Source organism: Meles meles, chromosome 9 (genome assembly GCF_922984935.1).
Source record: "Meles meles chromosome 9, mMelMel3.1 paternal haplotype, whole genome shotgun sequence".
In the NCBI taxonomy this organism is placed as follows: Eukaryota; Metazoa; Chordata; class Mammalia; order Carnivora; family Mustelidae; genus Meles; species Meles meles.
Window position 1 is genome coordinate 29120320 of NC_060074.1, and position 21157 is coordinate 29141476.

General features: G+C 54.7%; 2 protein-coding genes across 3 annotated transcripts; one reads left to right on the forward strand and one right to left on the reverse strand.

Annotated features, from left to right (window-relative positions):
* Nucleotides 1-91: 91 nt before the first annotated feature.
* ZNF142 (zinc finger protein 142) lies at nucleotides 92-16732 on the reverse strand. The gene is given in 10 exon segments (XM_046019184.1): nucleotides 92-1054; nucleotides 1967-2072; nucleotides 2624-3646; nucleotides 3648-5529; nucleotides 6295-6472; nucleotides 8451-9275; nucleotides 10199-10351; nucleotides 11011-11610; nucleotides 14498-14821; nucleotides 16331-16732. Coding segments are annotated over 9 exon segments (5517 nt in total). The 5' UTR covers nucleotides 14778-14821; nucleotides 16331-16732; the 3' UTR covers nucleotides 92-584.
* A 313-nt stretch (nucleotides 16733-17045) lies between these two features.
* LOC123950303 (mitochondrial chaperone BCS1) lies at nucleotides 17046-20817 on the forward strand. Of its 2 annotated transcripts, none has more exons than XM_046018057.1 (8): nucleotides 17046-17119; nucleotides 18330-18697; nucleotides 18799-18938; nucleotides 19118-19312; nucleotides 19573-19636; nucleotides 19867-20036; nucleotides 20253-20370; nucleotides 20510-20817. In XM_046018057.1, the coding sequence occupies exons 2-8, from the start codon at nucleotides 18378-18380 to the stop codon at nucleotides 20760-20762; spliced, it is 1260 nt and encodes a 419-aa protein (XP_045874013.1). In that variant the 5' UTR covers nucleotides 17046-17119; nucleotides 18330-18377; the 3' UTR covers nucleotides 20763-20817. The 2 variants fall into 2 exon arrangements, with proteins under 2 accessions (XP_045874013.1, XP_045874012.1); XM_046018056.1 differs by lacking the exon at nucleotides 17046-17119 and adding an exon at nucleotides 17272-17589.
* Nucleotides 20818-21157: the final 340 nt, after the last annotated feature.

Consider the following 21157-nt stretch of genomic DNA (forward strand, 5'->3'; position numbering starts at 1 on the left):
CCAAGACAGGCTCAAGGGCAGAGAGAAGCCAGACCCGGAAACATTTCGGAATCCCTTTGTGATGATGGAAGGAGAAAAAGGAAAGGCAGAGGTGTGAGAGGGAACGGGCCAGAGCGAGAGGACAGCCCGGCTGTGCTCAGTCAGGGACATGGACGCGTCGGTAAGCTCGTCACCACTCTGTTTAACATGCTTCAGAGAGCAGGAGGCGCAACAGCACATGCGGTCAGATACGACTGTCTGGAGGGTGCTGGAAAAACACAGGACTGGACAGAGCAAGGAGGAAGGGGAAGACAGAATGGGCAAAACCAAGGTCTTAGAGCCGGGGGCTCTGGGGGAGCGATGAAGGAAGCGGGAACTCACGGGTTAGAAACATACGGTGTCTCAACCGGAAATCAATCTGTGGTCCATGTCACTCCTTTATATGGCCATTAACGTCCCGGTACTATAGACTGAGCCCCTGAAACCTCGAAGCCAGCCCTTCCTTAGGCCCTGGACCTGCAGGTGCAGGCGAGCTCTGCTTCCGGTCTGCAGGTCTGCACGTGTGGGACCACCCACTCTGTGATGGTGGGGGATGGTGCAGGCGCTCAGCCCTCGGGTCCTGTCGGGGGAGCAGCAGGAGCAGGAGGGCTGGGGTCCTCCAGCTGCACGTCATGCAGGTGCACTGTGGGAGTGGTGGGGTCCTTCCCCACTCCTTGGTTCGGGTCAGCCTGTTCCGGGTGGTGCCGGCGCACGTGCTTCACCACCTGGAACTTCTGCTTGGCCTTGTAGCTGCAGAGGCGGCAGAAGAAGGGGTGCCGGTCGGTGTGAGTGAGGGCGTGATGACGCAGGCCGGCGGCCCAGCGGAAAGCACGGTGGCACACGTTGCACACGTAGGGCTTGGCCTCACTGTGCTTGCGGAGGTGGGTGCGCAGCAGGAAGCGGGTCTTGAAGGCCTTGCCGCACTGCTCGCACATGAAGGCCCGTGCCTCCCGGTGCCGAGTCTCCTGGTGCACGCGCAGCGCGTCGGCCCGGTTGGTGCAATACTCGCACTCGGGGCACTGGTATGGCTTCAAGCCTATGGAATGGGGCAGGGTCAATGGACAAAGTCACTACCAGAGCTGGTGGAGCCATGTGGAGCGGGCCCAGGAGTCACTGGGATCCCGGGACACGACACAAGCAGCACACTGACTCACGACTGCCATCTGTGGAATGTTCCAGTCCCATCTGGCGTTTCTCTGCCCTCCTCCCAACACAGCCCCCTGTGCACAATGAGTGCCCAATGGATGCTGATAACTAACTGGACCCCTGAGTAGCCACCTGACGGTGATGATCACTCACTCAGATACCACAGGATTTCCGGACAGGGAACTCCAACCCCTTATGATCATGGGGTACCCATGGAACTTGGGGATCCATTTAAAGAGAATTCCATGTTCAACTCAGAAAAGAAAATTCTTAAGGGGAAAGGAGTAGAGGCAAAAGAGTGGTGTCCGTAGGTGCAGAGCACCCTGAAATGCATCTGGTTATTGCCCGGACGCGAGGGGATCATACGAGTAATACAGACACACGACCGTTAGCTGCTTGCAGAGCACCTGTAGTTCCCGGACTCCGTACCCATGAGAAACAAAGCAGCTAAAACAGGCAAACTTTTCATGTTCCCATTACTCCTAGTAGCTCCACTGTGTCTGCAGGAACTAAGCAGACCTCTGTCAGCCACACATTATGTTGTGGGGCTCTCAGTGGGGGTGGGTGGCCTAGGGCTGTGGTCAGCAGGGAAGCTTTTACAGAGTACACCCAGGCCCTCAGGCTCACCTCTCTTCTGATCCTCCCAGGTCTTCAGTGGGTTGGGAAGCTATTCTGGCCCATCAGCCTCTCCCCCACCCCTCCATGTGCACCCCGAATCTGAGTAAGGACATCCACCACCTCAGGGAGGCTGGGTGTGCCGGGGGGGGGACCCCATGGGCCCGTGGAAACCACACGGACTCACCTGTGTGCTTGGTCATGTGGTACTTGAGCTGGTTGACCCACTTGCACTTGTAGCCACAGTCAGGGCACAGATACTTCCGTTCCTCCCTATGGATCCGCATGTGGTACTGTTGGGGGGGGGAGAGCAGAGTGTGCCTAGAAAATGTGCACGCTTGGTCCTCGGTGGAGTCGCTCCCACCCCAGCCGTGCTCCCTCCACCAAGCGGGCTCCCCAGTCCAGCTACTCTGCCGACCTCTCAGTCTGCCCCTTCTCAGCTCTGCCACTTACTACCTGTGCCCGAACTCCCAGTCTGTTCATCTGTGAAATGAGAAACAGCAGCACTAACTCCACCTCCTGTGTTGCAAGGATTAAAATTGCGGAGAGCGTGCAATAGCGCTCAATAAAAGCCTTCCTCGCAGGCCATGCTCGCATAAGGGCATCTCGCCTTTGCAACCGCGCTATGAAGTATCAGCACCTCCTTCCAAGGGGGGCCGCTAGGGGGCTTGACGGAGATCCCAGGAGATCCCAGAACTGACAACCGGGAATAGGGACCAGAGGACCCAGGCAACTGCCATCTGTGGAATGGCACACCTCCCACCCCCCAAGCCTGTCCACCTCCCTCCCCCACCACGACCCCTCCCCACCCTCCGCCCCTGTGGCTTCCCCCCACCAGCCTCACCTTGAGGCGGGAGGGGTCGGCGCAGGCGTAGGGACAGAGGTGACAGCGGTAGGGCTTCTCTCCCGTGTGGATGCGGCTGTGCCAGGTGATCTTCTGGCGGTTCTTGGTGCTGTAGGCACAGTCGGTGCACTTGTACAGCCGGGTGCCGCCGTGCCCTTTCACGTGGTGGTCCAGCACCAGCTGGTGGCGGCACGTGAAGTCACAGAAGGGGCAGCGTAGGGGGGGCTGACCGGCCCCCGTGCCGCCCTCCGGGGTCTCCGCAGCTGCTGCCGCCGCCGCCACCTCCTCCTCCTCCTCCTCCTCCTCGTGCTGCTCCAGGTAGTGCCTAACCAGGCCAGCGCGCTCCCGGGCTGCGAAGTCACAGAGCTGGCAGCGGTGGCTGAAGTGCTGCTGCCGCCGGTGCTCGTCCAGGGCCGGCCGGCTGGGAAAGGCCTCCCGGCAGGCCCCACACTCCAGTCGCGGGTGCTGCTTGCGGGTGTGGCCCCGCAGACTGGCCGGGCTGGCACATAGCAGCCCACAGCGGGAGCAGCGCAGGGGGCCCTCGGTGGCCGGGGAGTCCGGTGTGGCGGGGGGCGGCTCGGGGTGCCGGCGCAGCGCATGCTGCTTGAGCGCTGTCTCCGAGCTGAACTGTGCCTCGCACTGGGGGCAGGCGAAGGCGGGGGTGCCCTGGTGGCAGCTATTGACGTGGCGCGTGATGTCATGTCGCAGGTAGCCGCTATAGTCGCACAGGGGGCAGAAGTGGGTGGGCGTCTTATCGTGGACCCGCAGCCGGTGCAGGCGCAGTTTCGAGTTGGTCCCGAATGTCTGCGGGCAGGAGCTGCAGGGGATGCGGCCAACCCCCGTGTGGCGGGACTGGTGGGCCTCCAGCCGGTACCGCCTGGTGGTGGAGAAGTCACAGAAGGGGCACTGGTGGGGCTTCACTCCCTCGTGCTTGAGCCGCCGGTGCTGCTGTAGGCAGCGGCTCTGCTTGCAGGTGAAGCCACAGTCCCCGCACTGGAGTGGGGGCCGGGGCCCGCGGGCCGGGGGGGGCGGTGGTGGGGTGCCTCCGCTTCTGGTGGAGCCTGAGGGTGGCGGCGGCGGCGGCGGTGAAGGAGCAGAGGCTGCAGTGCAGCTCTCCAGACTCTCCGAGGGGACAGCCCCGGCTCTGGTGCGTCCTCAAGGCCCGCTCCTGGCGGCAGCTGAAGGGGCAGGTCGGGCAGGAGAAGCGGGCCCCCTTCTGCTTTGGAGCCAGTGCCGTGTCCCCAGTCCTGGGGCTGTCCTCTGCACTCCCACTGCTGGGGGAGACAGAGTCCCCTTGGCTCAGAAGAGAGGCCCCTCGCTTTCCTCCCCCACCGCGGCCCCCCCGGCAGCCTTCAGCCACGTGAGAGGTGATGGAGGAGAGCCGGGAGCACAGGAACGGGCATGAGTGGCAGTGAAACTTGCCCTGCTCGAAGTGGAACTTCTCAGGGGTCTCTGCGGGTAAGGTGTCCCCAGACACAGAGCGTGGGCCAGGGGCCTCCTCTACTTCTTCTGGCTCCCCGGGAAGTGCAGCAGCAGCCTCTTTGGGGAGCGCTGGCTCTCCTTCTAGTGGGGCAGGGGGGGGCTTCGCACCTTTTGTGTCCTCGGAGACCTGGGAACCTGGGGGCAGTGGGGAGCCCGGTCCAGGCAAAGCCTTGTTTTTCCTGAGCAGAGCGGGACACTTCTTCAGCAGGTGGGTGCTGAGGCCACGCTGTTGCTTGAAGCTGGCTCCACACTCGGGGCACAGCAGGGGCCCTCGGCGGCCCTGGCACCCTGTCCTGGAGTGCACGCTCAGGGCCTTCTCCCGGCGGGTAATGAACGGGCAGTGTGGGCAGCGGAAGGCGTGCCCCTCTCCCTGGATGACTACCATCTGAACCCGCCCCTCCAGGACCAGAGCCTCGGCCTGCTCTTTGTCCTGCCTCCGCAGGGCCTTAAGCAGGGACTCTGACTCAGGGAACTGGGGGAGCGGAGTGCTCTCAGTGGGCAGAGCAGCCTTCAAGGCTCCCGCCCAGCTGTTAGGGGGCTCCTCCGAGGAAGGGAGGTTTTGGGGAGCCTCTGGGACTGGCTTTTCTGGAACAGGCTCTTCTTCAGCACCCAAATCAGAAGTCCCGGCAGCTTCAAAGGCAGATAGCTCAGTCAAAGTTCCAGCTGGCCCTTCGAGTCTCAGAGGCCCTGCGGGATCCAGGGGCCTGAAGGCCACAGGGGTGGTTTCAGGGATCTCCTCCAGGGGTGGCTCAGCCACGGGCTCCAGCTCTACGCCCAAGGCCTCTAGGTGAATCGTGCAGCCTCCCTCATCGACCTCCGCCAGACTGGGGCTGCCAGCCAGGTCATCCCCCTGTGGAACCCCACTGCCATCCTGTCTCCCGGTGCTCTCCTCCTCGCTGGTCTCCGGTGGGGCTGGGTCCGAGTGGGGCTCCACTGCCGGCGCAGGGTCCCGGTCTGGCCCCTCAGGCTGGGCGGGCGGCTGGCTGGGGGGCTCGGAGTCCAGTGGGGGCATCAGGCCCAGCCCGGCCCCCTCAGGCTCCTGGCCTGCATAGCGGAGCTGCCACACCTGGTCGCCGGGCACGTAGCCGTGGACCTTGCGCTTGTGGAAGAAGAGAGTGGTGTTGCTGAAGGTACGGTAGTCACAGAGCGGGCAGCGGAACTCACGCAGGCGGGTGTGCTTGCAGTTCTCGTGGCTCAGCAGCGCCTGCTTGTGGCGGCTCTGGTAGCTGCAGTAGCGGCAGGGGTAGAGTGGGGCCGGCGGGCCCGGGTGGTGCTGGGAGGCCATGTGCTTCTGCAGCTCGTACTTCCGCTTGCAGGCAAAGGCGCACACCTCACACATCAGGGACTTGCCCTGGTGGCGCAACTTGTGGCTGCTCAGCTGATCGGCCCGGTGGCAGCGATAAGAGCACTGGTTGCACTGGTATCTGGGTGGGGGGAAGGCAAAGTGGCCAGGCTCAGTCTCCCAGAACCCGTGAATACTTCCTGTAGACGAGGCTCCGCACTCAGAGTGGGACTCGTGTCATCTAACCCATTCTCTGCCACTACCCCACAGACTGGGCGTCTGCTTCCAAAGGAGGAGACTCAAGCATGGAGGTTAATGACCTGCCTCGGGTCACAACAAACCGAAGGGCAGACAGCCCACCTTCAGTGCTTGTGTTCCAACCCCTGCTCTATGTTGCTCCCACAGGAAAGACAGCACGGATCAGCTACCTGCTGTGGACTCCGAAGGAACTGCGGGGCTATGGCCTCACGGGGCTGGCGTCTGTGCCTAGATCCCATTCTCCCCCAGAGGCGTAAAATCTCAGCAGACACCCCCTGGCCAGCCAAGCCACAGCGCAGTGGGGGAACTTTGCCTGGATGGGGAACGTGGCTAGGAGGGGGGGGTCGCAAGTGTTGTCTCCCAACTTTCCTAGGCATGGACTCTGTGAGAGCTCAAGGGACACCATCACGTCTGGGCCCGAACTCTGGGTCTGTGCTCCCTTCCCTGAGCCCAGAGAGTTCTCCCCGTGCAGAGGGGGCCGCAGGCATAGAGGCCAGCTACTGGCAATGGAGCAGAGATCAGAGGAGCAGAGAGGGGCACGGGGAGGAGTCATTCTGGGGCCAGGAGAGCACGGTGAGTTCAAGAGGAGGCTAGCTTAGTGTCAGCTTCTTGGGCGAGGGCGGGGATGGGGGGGCGCATGCACTCATACCTGAGGTCCCCTGCGTGTTTCCGCATGTGCACACTGAGGTAATGCTTCCACTTGGTGACGTAGCCACACTCAGTGCACATGTAGTCCTTGGTGTTGGAGTGGGTCAGCATGTGCTTGGACAGGTAGCTCACGTCTCGGCACGTGAAGTCACAGAGCTCACACTTGTGAGGTTTCTCACCTTGGGTGTGGGTGGGGGTAGGGATGGGAGGGGAGGAAACAGGTCAGAAGTGGATCTAGGGAGCGCACAGACCGTCGCCCCACCCGCAAGCTTGCCCTGATGCCCAGCACAAGCCAGAGCCTCCCACACCACCTGACATGTGGCTCCAAATGGTCAGTGCTGCTTCTGGCCCTCTCCTCTGCTCTGACATGGAGGAAGCCAGGGGGAAAGTGAAGACCATGTTTTCCACAACCAGTCTGCAAGTCTACCTGGATGCTCTAGAGCTTGTTAGCTCTAATGGCCGACTGCTCCACTTACCCTAATTCCCTCCAGTTCTGCAGAAGAGGAGAAAAAAACTAGGCCGTGTGATATAGTGGTTAAGAACTTGGACTCTGGAGTCCAACCCATTAATAAAGATATTAATAGCTAACATGGACAGAACATGCATTATAAAAATGCCCCCTCTTGGGGCGCCTGGGTGGCTCAGTTGGTTAAACATCTGCCTCTGGCTCAAGTCACCATCCCAGGACCCTGAGATCGAGCCCCATGTCAGGCTCTCTGCTCAGCAAGGAGTCTGCTTCTCCCTCTGCCTGCTGCTCCCCCTGCTTCTGCTCTCTTGTTCTGTCAAATACATAAATAAAATCTTTAAAAAAAACGTGCCCACTCTTACTGACTCTTCCCAGCAGCCCTATGAAGCAGGTCCTAGGACTGCCCTATTTTACAAAGAAAGAAGTCGAGGCACAGGGAATCCACAGAGCTATGAAGTGGTGGTTTAGATCCCAGCTGACTACTACTACATGGTCTTGGACAAGTCACGTAACCCCTCGGAGTCCGTTTTTCCTTGTCTCCAAAGAGGGGGGCAACAAAAATACTGATGGCTCACGGCTGGTGAGATTAAGTAAGACATCCCAAAGTCCTCAGCGGGGCTCAGCAAGGACTCAAGGAAGAGCTGTCTATGGGATTGAGTAAGAGCTGTGCTAAGAGGCTGGGGGCACGTTCCTTCAGGACCCTTCCCTGTGATCCCCGCCTGCCCACTCAGTCCGTTTCCCTGTGGTAAAAGGCAAGCGAAATGGTACTCTGGCTCCAGTTCTAACATTAGCAGTATAATCCCGCAACAGGGCATTTAAATGTTCAGTTCCTCTCCTTCACCTGCCTTCTTTGCAAGGCTGTCTTTATGCACTAAATGAAACAATGTAAAAAGAACTTGGCAAACTATAGAGCACTGTAGAGATGGGAAATTTTATGAAGGGCCTTAGAAAAATGACCTGTGGTGACTAAGGCATGCACAGAAACGAACTGTTCCCTGGAAACAATGGCTTTGTCCCAAGCTGCCTAAGAGCTATCCTCCTAAACTAGAATCTTTAATGAGATTTTTTTTAAAAGATTTATAAAAAAATTATTTATTTGACAGATAGAGATCACAAGTAGGCAGAGAGAGAGAGAGAAGGAAGCAGGCTCCCCGCTGAGCAGAGAGCCCGATGCGGAGATCGATCCCAGGACCCTGGGATCATGACCTGAGCCAAAGGCAGAGGCTTTAACCCTCTGAGCCACCCAGGCGCCCCGAGATTTTTTTTTTAAATGTCTTGTCAACCCACTGATGCTTGCCTAGAGATCGCAAGTGGGGTGGTGCCGCAGCAGGAAGCTTAATCTAGTTGTCACTCAAAGCATCAGTATAATGCTGGCAACCAGTTAAGAGTCTGAGACAGCTCCCGAGGCTCTCCCAGGTACGGACGGCTCCGGCCACTTGCCCCTTGTCTCAAAACCTGAATCACAAAGGACGGTATCTCTCTCCATGGCCTTTGGCTCAGACCACCTGGACTCCCCTTCTAGCTTAACCATTTCACTAGCTGCGGGACCCTCAACTTAAGACTCCTTTGTATACTACAAATGGTAGATTTGGTTCTAGGAACAACGGTTCCTCGTGGGCCTTATACCCAGCACACGCGCCCGGCGACGGCCGTGTGACCGGTATGACTGCAGGGGCAGAGGATGGGCTCACCGGTGTGCAGCAGCATGTGGCGAATGAGCACCCTCTTGTGGGCAGTGGCGAAGGCGCACTCGGGGCACTGGTGGATCTTCTCATGGGCGTGCATCTTGCCCACGTGGTCCTGGTAGGCCACCGGGTTGAAGGTGGCGAAGGGGCAGAAGGTGCAGCGCAGCTCCTCGCTGCCCGCGTGGCCCTGCTTCTTGTGTTTGCGGAACGCGTGCTTGTTGGAGCAGGCGAAGTCGCAGTGCGGGCAGTGGAAGGCATAGTGGCTCTTGCGATGTGCCTCCATGGCCTCGGCGCTGGCAAAGAGCAGCGGGCACGAGTGATGGCGGCACTCGACAGCCCGAGCGCCGTGGCTCTCCTTCAGGTGCTTGACGAAGGCCTTGCGGTCGGGGGCTGCGTAGCTGCAGCCCTCCTGAAAGCAGTGCAGGGTTAGTGGCCCCGCGGCGGCCGCTGCCGTGTGGCTCTTGAGGTGCTCCTTCAGGGCCTGGCTGAGGCGGAACTCCTCCCGGCACACGGGGCAGGCGTAGGTGTCCGAGTAGAAGTTGGAAATGTCCTCGTGCATGCTGGCCATGTGGCGGTTCAGCGCGTTCCTCTCCACGGCGCTGTAGTGGCACAGCGGGCAGCGGTGGGCCTTCTGGCCCAGCTCCCGCAGCAGGTGCGTCTTCAGCTTGCTCTTGCTGGTGAAGAACTTCTGGCAGTTGGGGCACTGCAGGCTGGGGTCAGGGAAGTGCAGGTGCAGGTGCTCCACCAGGTGCGTCCGCTTCTTGAAGCAGCGCTTGCACTCCGGACACATGTGGGTCTTGAAGAGGGACTCGGTGCCAGGAGCCACGTCCCCTGGAGAGGGAAAGGGAGAGAGGGTTGACGGCGAGATTCTCTGAGAAGCCGGGGGCTGGCCGGCTCACGGGAGAACCACCATTTGTCTGGACACGATGTTAGGAGGCCTTTCATCTCTCTCTGTAGGGAACCTAACTATGGCATCTCCAGCAGGGCAGGCTCACAAAGTGGGCGAGAAGTTCAAGTACTAAAGGAAGCCAAATCACAAGGATTTCTCTGACCTGGTTGTGGGCCCATCTGAAGTGCTTGCCCCAGCTCCCCACTATTCCCGAGCCTTTGTCTAGAGCTGCTCAAGAGAACAATCTGGAAGAAGCATTCTCACTCTTCCTGCCCTTGTTTGTGAGGGTAGGCAGCAGGATCGGCAGGGTTGGTTGGAAGGCCAAGAAACCCGCAGAGTATGTAAAAGGGAAGAGAAGAAGGTCAAGTATTCCTGTGTCTAAACACTGGTTCACTGAGTTTGAGATCAGAGAGACCTGGTCATACACACAATCAGATCTTTTCTAGTCACTTGACAGGAAACATGCTCTGTGGGGGAAGGATGCGTTGCAAATGTGGTTCTACAGAGTTGGAAAGCTGGGAAGCAAGGATTCAGAAATAAAAATCTTCGTGGGCCCAATGCCAGAAAAAACAGGCTGCTGACCAGTAAACTCCGGCATCTTTATATAATCAATATCACTGTCTCCTTCCCTGCAAAAGAGCCTCTGCCTGAGGAAGACCAGCCTAGGAGAGCAACCCCTACTCTCTGTTTCTACAGTCTTTACCCATTTACCATTTTCCCACTAGACAGGTCAAAGTAGAAGGGTAAGAACCAGAGGCCATGAACCAACATCCAGAAAACCAAACCCCAGAGAGCCCCAATGTCAGACTCTTCACAATCCATTCCTCCCCACCACCAAGAGGTTCACGCCTAACTATGTCATCACCTTCTAACTGCTGAGCTCCCTGGCCTTTTTGGGTGTCCTTCAGAGTGCCACTCTCTTCTTCCTCCGCGTCCTCTTCATCCGCTGACTGCTCCCTGGGAAAGGGCGCCTCTGCTCGTTCTGATGGCTCTTCCCCTCTAGGGGGCAGTTCCGGAGCTGGAGACACATAAAACTTGATGTCTATGGGAGCCAAGGACGGCAATGACTGCTTCTCCTGCTCCTCTTCCGTGCTGGCAGGACCGCCTCCTCCCCATTTAGTATAAGAGAATCTTGCACTTGGATTCTAGGTCTATCCATTTATTACCACTCAAGACAAGAGAAGCTAAGCTATCATTAACACTCCAACCTAAAGCAAATCAAACCTCAGATGACACCATCCTCACACCCCTTGAAGGTAAGGGCTTTGAGATCACTGCAGTGGGGGTAGGGGGCTGGGAGGTACAGACTGGGGAGACTGCACTTCCCTGGCCTGGGTTCCCAGGGCTAATGGCTGGCGGCTCAGTGCAGGTGAACACAGCCAGACCTCTAAACCCGTCTACTGAGAAGCTGAACTCAGCAATTCAGGGTCACACCCTGTCCCCTCCAATCCATCGCTCTACCCCTCCACAGAGGCGGTTGCTTCAATAAAGCAAAGGTGTAAGGCTATTTCCCAGGAAAGAGGGGTCTTCTCTTTGGGAATATGGCACTGACCGGTCTCAGCAAGCCTAGGTCTTGCAGCAGAATCCTGGTCTCTTCCAGCCTATTTCCTCCTCCTCCTCTATTCACCCCATACCCTCTTTTTGAGACCAAAAAAAAAAAAAGACCTGGTCTCATACCTGGCAGCAGCTCCTGGGCCGGAGGACCCTGCTGGGCAGACAGTTCTCCCTGCAGCCCAGGCCCGTGGCTCCGCTGATGCTGCCGGAAGAGTTTGACGTTGGAACCCATGAAGCTGCAATGGTTGCAGTGGAAAGGGTAATGGGCCTGTCGGTGCAGCTCCATGGCCTGCTGGCTCCCGAAGAGCAGGGGGCAGCCCCGGAAAGAGCACGGCACGGGGACCACGGCATGGGCCTGCCTCAGGTGGAGCTGCAGGGCCTTGCGATCTTCCGCAGAGAATGCACAACCGGACTCCGGGCAGGGGAAGGTGGCGGGAGGGCCCCGGTGACTCTTGAAGTGGCTCTTCAGGGCCTGGGGCTGGGCAAACTCTTGTTTACACACGGGGCACGGCAGGGGGCTATCTGGCAGGCCCTGCCCCTGCACAGGGCCAGAGAGAGGGAGGTTTCCGGGGTTGAGCTCTAAGGAGCATGGGGGGCTGGAGAGGCCTGGCAGAGGCTGTATGAGGGTCTCAGCACACTGGTGCAGGGCCAGCAGAGTGGGCTCTGCGAAGCTCTGCTCACAGCGCTCACAGAAGTACACCTCCACCACCTTTACCAGGACACCTGCAGGCAGAGGACCGAAAGAGAAGCATGGCATCAGATGGAATGAGACTCTTAGGCGTTAGCTACTAGTAGAAAACATAGGTGAATCTTTTAATATTGGTAGGATGCAGATGGACGTTAAGACTTATACGGGGATGGTAAGCCCCATAAGGTCAGGGATAGTCTATTTGCATGTACCTGGGCTCCCAGTATGTAGCACAATATGCCAACATAAAACGGTATTTAATAAACATTTGTTAAATGACTACAACAAGCATTAACCAATTCTGAAAAGCATTAAGGAAAGGCAATACATTTTGCCCAAATGAAAACCTTCAAAAGAAGAAAATGACACTGAGGATAATATCTGTAGCTTTGAATGACAAAGTATTACTTTTTACTTTCTGGAAATAGATTTTTTTTTTCCCCAAAGGCACAGTAATTCATAAAATGAAGAACATCTGTTTTCAAAAGACCCAAATCATACGAGTAATCACTGGCATTTCTTTAGCAATGGGCAGGACCTTGATAAAGAAAGGCTTAGGAAACACTCACTGGGTCCTCTAGCTGCCCTTCGAGAAGAAGGACCCAGAGTCCTGGAAGGTTAAGGACATTGTGCTTGGTCATGGTGGAGCCTTGACTCCAGCCCAGTTTTGTGCCATTTCTACTCTGCTGGTTTTCTGTCCTTTTTTTTTTTTTTTTTAAGATTTTATTTATTTATTTGACACAGAGAGAGAGAGATATCAAAAGTAGGCAGAGAGGCAGGCAGAGAGAGATGGGGAAGCAGGCTCCCTGCCAAGCAAAGAACCCGATGAGGGGCTCGATCCCAGGACCCTGAGATCATGATCTGAGCCTCAGTCAGAGGCTTAACCCATTGAACCACCCAGGTGCCCTGGTTTTCTTTTTCTTTTTTTTTTTTAATTTTTTAAAAGATTTTGTTTATTTATTTGACACACACAAATCACAGAGAAGCAGGCAGAGAGAGAGGAGGAAGCAGGCACCCTGCTGAGCAGAGAGCCCGATGTGGGGCTCCATCCCAGGACCCTGGGATCATGACCTGAGCCGAAGGCAGAGGCTTTAACCCACTGAGCCACCCAGGCACCCCTGGTTTTTTTAAAAAAAAAAATTCAGTGCAACAATTCATATGACACGGATGTACCTCCAGAAAGAATAATCAACCCCACCCTTACACACACAGTTTGGTCTATATTGTTTTAGGCCTTCAGGAGTCATTTCTCTGCAATTTGCTCCCCCTCCACCTGCCACTTGCTATAGATCAGATACTTTTTTCTACGATTACCTTTAGATCTAATATATTTTTTTGTCCAATTCATAGTACCTCTGAGCACGAACACGTCAAAATGAGGGCTTGCCTTTATTAATGGACATTTGGGTCATTTGGAACCTTTGAAAGTAAAGCTGCTCTAGACATCCTCATCCCTGTATTCTTGCGCATGTGTGTGAGTCTTTCTAGAGGACGGGGCCCTGGAAATGGAATTTCTGGGTCAGAATATGCCTATTTTCAAATTTGTTGTGTAGATAAATTGACCTTCAAAAGGTTATACTAAATCTATACTCTCTGCAAGCTGTAAGACAGTATCTGTTTTCCCACCAACATTAGATATTATAAAAGATGTTTAATTTTTGCCAAAACTGAGAAACAACAATGGCACATCATAGTAATTATTATGTTTTTAAGGTTTTGTTGTTTTTTCTTCAGTAATCTCTACATCCATCATGAGGCGTGAACTCACAACCCTAACATTAAGAGTCACAGGCTCTTCCAACTGAGCCAGCCAAGCACTCCTCATAATTATTTTTAAGTGAAATTTATTTGTGTGTTAATGAGATTAAGCATTCTTATGGTTATTGACTACTTTTATTCTTCTTTAGTAAACTGCATGTAGGTTTTTTCTTCCCTCTCAAAAAAACCAAAACACCTTTTTTTTCTTATTATGGAGCTCTTTGAATTTTAAAGAGATTAACCCGGGGTGCCTGGGTTAGCTCAGGTCATGATCTTGGGATGAAGCCCTGCATCAGGGGTCTTGGATGTCTTGGGATGGAGCCCCACATCAGGCTCCCGCTTCTCTCTCTGCTCCACCCTCCTGCTCTGCTCTTGCTCTCTCTCTGATAAATAAATAATATTTACCAAAAAATAGAGTTTAACTCTCCCTTATATATTGCAAATGTTTTTCCCATGTTTGTTCTTTCTTTATTATTTGCTTCCACACACAGAAGCTTAGAAACACTCTATGATCAAATTAGCTAATCTTTTCCAGGATTTGTTGTCACCATACCACACTGCCAAGGGAAGTTGTGACAACTATAGCCGGAGGATGGCAGTTAACAAACGGAGAAGTTACCTCAAAATAAGAAGTTGTAGCTATGGGAAGAATAAAGGGGAGAATCATTTTTCTAGCGTAAACATAAATGCTCACCTCCCATTCCTGACAACACGCCTTGGAAGAGTTACATATCTTACACACAAGAAACTAGGGCAAGGAAATACCAGATTATTTCTGGGAAGCCCTGCCAAGCCCAGGGGGGTAGAGTCACTGGGCCTTTTGCCTAATCCCTGGCTGCAGTTCCTGAGTGGGAGGGTCGATACGCTATAGGAGTAAGGATTGGGTGGAGGTGTCAGAAAGGTCTTCCCTTCTGGATCCCTGCCTAGCAGACATGAAGTCCTTGCAGGAACAGACTCTGCCAAGAGCTTGGTACCAGCTTGTGAACCACCTTGCCAGGCTTCAATCAACATTCACCAACTGCAAATCAAATGACAACATCTCCAAGAATAAAAATAAGATGCTACCTTGTGCTCTCATCATGTTTATATAGAAGGGTCAAAAATAGCACAGATAAAACCTCAGAGCTGATTGTCCCAGTGGCCTGCTAGCAACAGAGTGGGTACCTGGGGTCTCTCCAGGAGCACCTGGGGACAGGTTTCCAGCCACTGCTTCCACAATGATCTCCATGTTCCCTGTGTCCTCTTCAGTTCCTGTGGCCTCTACCAGCAGGCAGCCTGGGTCAGCAGGCAAAGGTGTGGGGTTCCCAGTAGCACAGGGACTCTGGACAGACTCCAGGATTCCACGGTTAGAGAGAGATGGGGGGATCAGTAATAGCTCTGGGCACAGTCCATCCATCTCCCCAGTGTTGTTGGTTGGCTGTGAGTCCAACACGGGGTCTGTCATCACCACTGACTGGTGTTCTGTGGTCTCCTTATGTGCTGATAAGCCTATGGAAGAGGATCCAAACAAATCAGAGTTAGAAATCTCACCTTCTTCCCCGTCGGTGCTGGGGCATGGCCCAGTGTCTGCCCACTTAGGCATTTCCTTCCATGGTAACATGCCACACCTAGCTAACCTAGAAGTTTTCTTTTTACAACAATGTTCAGAACAAAAACTAGATAGATGCTAATAGGAATCATCATTAGGAGAGAGCCAACAAGTTTTGGCCAATATATTAAAAACTGAAGGTTATGTCTCTTGGAACTAAGTGACCTTGGTGAAGTCATTAAGCAATCTGGGCCTTGTTTTCTTATCTGTAACAAAACTGGGGCCAAGGGATCTCAGAGGTCCCTTCCCCTCTTAACATACTATGATCTCACTATTCCTTACTATGGGTCTAAGGCCCTTCTTTCAGGATCTGGCCTGGCTAACCTCTCCAGACTCATCTTCCACCTCGCCCCTTAACAGACCTCTGACACAGCCACATCGATGAGCTGCCACTCCCCACGCTCACCACATCCTCTTTTGCTCCCATACCCTCACACATGCCTTTCCCTCTCCATGTGATGGGCCTTTTCCCTTTCTCCATCTCTCTCATCTGGCTAACCAAGGCCTGTCCTTTAAGAATCTGCACAATGTCACTTTGGCTATGAAAGCTTCTTGACACTGTTCATAGAAGTTACTCTCTCTGGGGTCCCACTGGCACCTTGTACCTAGCTCTGTCGGAAATTGTCACACTGCAGCGTTGTGACCTATCAGTCTCCCTCCCTAGATTTGGAGCTTTCTGAGTACAACTGACTGACATTATCACTTCACTGAACACAAACCACAACAATCCATGCAAGTCAGACAGATGAGATTCTAGTGAAGAACTGCAGACACGGAGATCCATCAGAGGAGAGTTAGATTTCTACAAGGATAACAAAACAGTGCCTCCTTAGGTATGAAGGAACCCACCTGGAGAAATATCAAACTATGGCCTCATATTGAAAACACTAGAACACAACCAAGAAATGAATGGCAACTAAACTGCATATCCAGTTATACAGGGCCAAGTTACCTGAAGCCGAATAATTAGTAATGTATAAGAATGCATTAGTAACGTATACAGTAATGTATAAGAATGAAACTGAGTCATGCCCCTCAAGGGAGGGCTTAGGGCCAGGAAATCAGGTTGCTCTTGAAAATTCTGCAACTCAAAACCTCGGCTCAGAGAATTCAGAAGGTAGCTGGGAAGTGCACTTCCACGGTCAGAGGGTTCTCTGGAAGCCACAGCTTCCACTTACTGAATATTATCACCGCTCTGCGGGGAGCCAAGAAGGACTATCCGTCTAGATGGAGAACCTGAACCTTCAGCCGCTGGAAGGCAGGTAAGGTGGCAGACAGGTAGTCACAAGAGGCATTGAGGGCAGAGGCATTGAGAAAGAGAAAGGACAAATTAAGGTGGAGAGAGGGCCTGCGGAAAGAATGAGACCCGAGGCACCCGGGTTTCCACCTGCCTTTGGGCTCTGACTCACCGCGTGGCCTCAGACAGATACAGTCACTTCGCTTCCCAGGGCCTCAGCTTTCCTATCTGTAAAGTGGAGGTGATGACAGCGTCCACATCGTTGGGCGGGAGCGAGAATCAAAAGAGCCAGCAAATGGCAAGGCCGTTTTGTAACCTGCAAAGCTTGGGATGGAGCGTCGTCATGATCACTGTCCTGAGGCGAGGCAGCGGATAGTCGGGCGGGGTCCAGAGCAGTGACGCGGCTGGGGCACCGGGACTGCTGCTGTGATGCGCCGGGGCCCCGATCGTCTGCGTGCTCCGTTCAGCACCTCCTCCCGAGGGGTCCCGCCGCCCAGGCCCACCCTCATCCTGGGGCTCGAGAAACTTTTGCCTCCGGCCCGCTCCACACGTACCCCTTCTACTTCCCGCCCGGCAGCCGCTCACTCACCTCCCAGCCCAGGGCGGGCGGGAGCCGCGTCTCTATGGTCCGCCAGCTGCTGGAGCGGCCTCCCGGGACTCCCTTTGTGCGACCGCCTCCGGCCCAGCGGCCTCTAGGACTTCGGGCCGATGGAGACCGCTCTCTCTTCCCCTTGTCGGCTGGCGGGGGTACTCTATGGTTTTCTCTGGCGACTCCCCTTACCCCTTCCTCCAACCGAGAAGCCCAAGGAGTACCATCGAGAGTTGTGGGGCAGAGTGGCACGGCCCGCTGGGTGGGTGTGGCGGGAAGTAGGTGAAGGTAGGCGGGGGCGGGGCCGAGCGGCGCTTCCCTCAAGCGCGCGGGGCTGAAACCATCGAGAGGGAGGGCCAGAGAGTCATGGCGGTAAGGGGGCGGAGTGACGGGTTACTCCAAACCACGCCGCGGGAGGCGCGAGCTGGGGTGTTGAGGGGGTTCGGGAGGGGGTTTCTCGGCGTCGGACAAGGGCGGGCAGGGGGAGGGGCTTTGTCTGAGGCCTTCCATGCATAGATATTTTGGCATTCTGGGTTCTACTCAGTTCCCCGCCACGCGTGCCTCCTGCGCCCTACGCAAAGTGGCAGAGGCCAGGAAGGTGTAGAAACGACGTAGCCACCTGTCCCTCGGGATCTCTAGAATTAGACTCCGTCACGTTTTATTGGGGGGAATTCGGGGAAAAGCTCCATGGAGGAAGCAGCAGATGGACAGGTCTTCTATTGGAAAGAGGGAAGGAATCAATTAGAATGGCGTTCCGAGTAAAGACACCTCCTTGAGCAAGAACAAACTGGTTTGCATATTTGTACAACAGGGAGTTTTAGGCGTTAAGCCGTGAAAGATAGGTGGGCACCGTGTTGTGGAGGGTGTTGAGTACCGGGCAGAGGAATTTTTACCTAATTCAGGGATCTGTTGAGAGCCAGCCATTGGAGGTGTTGCAGTAGGGAGAGTAATAGGATTGAAGCAGATTTAGGAAGAAAGTTCTGGGTCCTTGTGTAGCAATTTGGTGAAGCATTAAGATGACATTTCAAGAACTAAAATTAATCTTAAGGAGGCAGTTTAGTTGGGAGGTAATAAAGGGCTAAACAGGACATTAACAATTGAACATGTAAAGGACAGGCTATTTCAAGGTCATTAATCATGGTGATAAGGCATGAGATTACTGACAGGTCAGTAGAAGAAAACAGCTTCTTCATTCCCTGTTAATTCTGGCCAGTGGGCTCCTTTCTACCTCAGCTTGTCCCAGGGACCACAAAAATTCTTTCCATCATCCTAATGAGACACTAGCTACATTGCTCTCTCATGTTTAAACAATCTTCAGACCTAGTCCTCTGGCAGAAAATGAGATATAAACAGGATAATGAAGGGCAAAATGGAAAGAGGAGCCTGAAGTGTCTTGCCTTCTAGCACCTCCCTCCACCCCACAGAGAATATTGAAACACACAGTAGCACTGACCTATCCTTCCTGCCCCCTGCTTCTGCAGTGGTTTTGTGGGAGGGGGGAACAAGGGTGAGGGTGGATTGCAGAGTCTGGTTTCTAAACTAATCTTGTGTTTTGTCCCATTTCCACTACCCCCACCCCCAGGTTTTGAAAATGCCTCAGAGCCTGTAAGTTCAGTGTTTCCCTCTCAAGATGCCCCTCTCAGACTTTATTCTTGCCTTGAAGGACAATCCCTACTTTGGGGCTGGTTTTGGGCTTGTGGGTGTGGGCACAGCCCTGGCCCTGGCCCGGAAGGGTGCCCAGCTGGGCCTGGTAGCATTCCGGCGTCATTACATGATCACGCTGGAAGTCCCTGCTCGAGACCGAAGCTACGCCTGGTTGCTTAGCTGGCTCACCCAGCATAGTACCCGTACTCAGCACCTCAGTGTTGAGACTTCATACCTTCAGCATGAGAGTGGGCGCATCTCCACCAAGTTTGAATTTGTCCCCAGCCCTGGAAACCACTTTATCTGGTAAGTTTGGGAACCAGGGAGGGCTCCAAGAGTAGAGGAGGAGAATGAGGGGAGCTGGATTTGACCCATTCATTCACCCCGCCTGGACCACTTTTATGCAGGTATCAGGGGAAATGGATCCGAGTGGAACGAAGCCGAGAGATGCAGATGATAGACCTGCAGACAGGGACCCCTTGGGAATCTGTCACCTTCACAGCTCTGGGCACTGACCGAAAGGTCTTCTTCAACATCCTGGAGGAAGGTGTGAGATGGCATGGGCTGGCTTTGTTGTGGGGGTTGCAGGGATGGGGGCATTTGACATTGGAGCAAGGGAAACGGATCTGAGCCCAGGGGACCAAGAGGGAAGCTCTTTTGGCACAGCATGGCCTAATTGCATGGCAAAGAGGAATTACTAGCTTCGTCTCATCTTCTCCCTCCCAGCTCGAGAGCTGGCCTTGCAGCAGGAGGAAGGGAAGACAGTGATGTACACAGCCATGGGCTCCGAGTGGCGTCCTTTTGGCTATCCACGCCGGCGGCGGCCACTGAGTTCTGTGGTTCTAGAACAGGGTCTGGCCAACCGAATTGTCAGAGATGTCCGGGAATTCATTGATAATCCCAAGTGGTACACCGACAGAGGTGAGTAGCGGCTGGGGTGTTTTTGATGCGATGTCCGAGCTGGGAAAACAGGCTGGTCTCTGTGACCAGACAGGGCGAGTATAAAGCTCTAGCCTACTTCCCAGAGATCAGGGGTAAAGAATAGTTGTCATGGGGGTGATTTCTTCTCACACCAAGGTCAGCAGGCCACCAGGGGGCAGGGCTGGGAATGAATGTAAACATCTCGGGTAGAGTACATGAATTCATTTCAGGTCTTGATGATCCTCTTGGCTGTTTCCTAGGCATTCCCTACAGACGTGGCTACCTGCTTTATGGGCCCCCTGGTTGTGGAAAAAGCAGTTTTATGTGAGTAGGGTCACATTTCCTTGTAATCTCTAAACTGGAAAAGAAATAGGCTGTGGGGTTGGAAAGGGACTTGAGTGTGGGGACTGGGGAACAGGATAAATGTGGGATATGAGAAGCGTTCAGGTGATAGGGTTAGGTCTCTGAGACCCACCCAGGACAGCAAGGACAAGCATTTGGGCCTGAGTGCGGATCCCCAGGTTGCCCACCTCCTGTCCTCCCATCCCCCACAGCACAGCCCTGGCGGGGGAACTGGAGCACAGCATCTGCCTGCTGAGCCTCACGGACTCCAGCCTCTCCGATGACCGGCTCAACCACCTGCTGAGTGTGGCCCCGCAGCAGAGCCTGGTGCTCCTGGAGGACGTGGACGCAGCCTTTCTTAGCCGAGACCTAGCTGCAGAGAGTGAGTGAGGGGAGTTTTGAGGGAAGGGGAAGGTTAAGCACATAGAAGTAAGTGAGGAGCAGTGGAAGAAAATGGAAATCCAGAGGGCTGACCGAGGATGCCTGGGGTTGGCAGCAGTCCACGAGAGGCACTGATAACATCGGGGAATATGGTGAGAGTAGAGGGTTTATGCAAAGTCATGACGAGCCACGCTGCTTTATCTCTGCCTCTCTCTAGACCCAGTCAAGTACCAAGGTCTAGGTCGCCTCACCTTCAGCGGACTGCTCAATGCCTTGGATGGCGTGGCGTCCACGGAGGCCCGCATCGTGTTCATGACCACCAACCATGTTGACAGGTAAGAAGGGGTGAGGCCCCCTGAGGCTGTGAGGCAAGACTGCACCCCACCCAGCAACTGAACCGTCATTTCTGGGGGGGGGGGGGGTGCCAGTGGTATTTGTGTCTACGACTCTGCCTTTGCTGCCTTGTCCTCTTAGGCTGGACCCTGCCTTGATACGTCCCGGACGAGTAGACATGAAGGAGTATGTGGGCTACTGCTCACACTGGCAGCTGACCCAGATGTTCCAGAGGTTCTATCCAGGGCAAGCACCTTCCTTGGCTGAGGCCTTTGCAGGACGTGTCCTTCAGGTTACAACTCACATCAGTCCCGCCCAGGTACAGGGCTACTTCATGCTGTATAAGAATGACCCTGCAGGGGCGATTCACAGTGCTGAGTCTCTGAGGACTTGACACGCAGGCTGCGCTCGGCTCTCCTCCTCCGGAGCAATAAACACCTGCCACAGCACTCTGGTCTCTGACCTCCCTGGATGGGTACTTAAGTAAAAAGCAGGGGCCTTCAGGCATCCACAGAGGCAAGTGCTGGGGACAGAAGCTAAGGTCAAGTTGGAAGAGACACTATGGTAAACAGGGAAGTGTAGTCTTCCATCTAGATGCATTCAATTTTTTAAAAAATGTGGATATATACGAAGGGGGTGTGTGCCTATTATGTTCCCGCATATTTTGCTTAAATGTGCCCTCTACCAGTTTTCCTGAACCCTACCACACTCGCTGAGATGTCACACCCGTTCTTATTCAGACCCTGAGCTGTGGGAAAAAATGGGACTTCAGAGCAAAGCCGGGGCTAT

Bases quoted from the DNA above. Each gene is read 5' to 3' on its own strand.
- LOC123950303 (XM_046018057.1), top strand. From the start codon at position 18,378: ATGCCCCTCTCAGACTTTATTCTTGCCTTGAAGGACAATCCCTACTTT. The intron at 19,313-19,572 runs GTGAGTAGCGGC...GCTGTTTCCTAG, and splicing joins CAAGTGGTACACCGACAGAG to GCATTCCCTACAGACGTGGC. The intron at 20,037-20,252 runs GTGAGTGAGGGG...GCCTCTCTCTAG, and splicing joins CCGAGACCTAGCTGCAGAGA to ACCCAGTCAAGTACCAAGGT.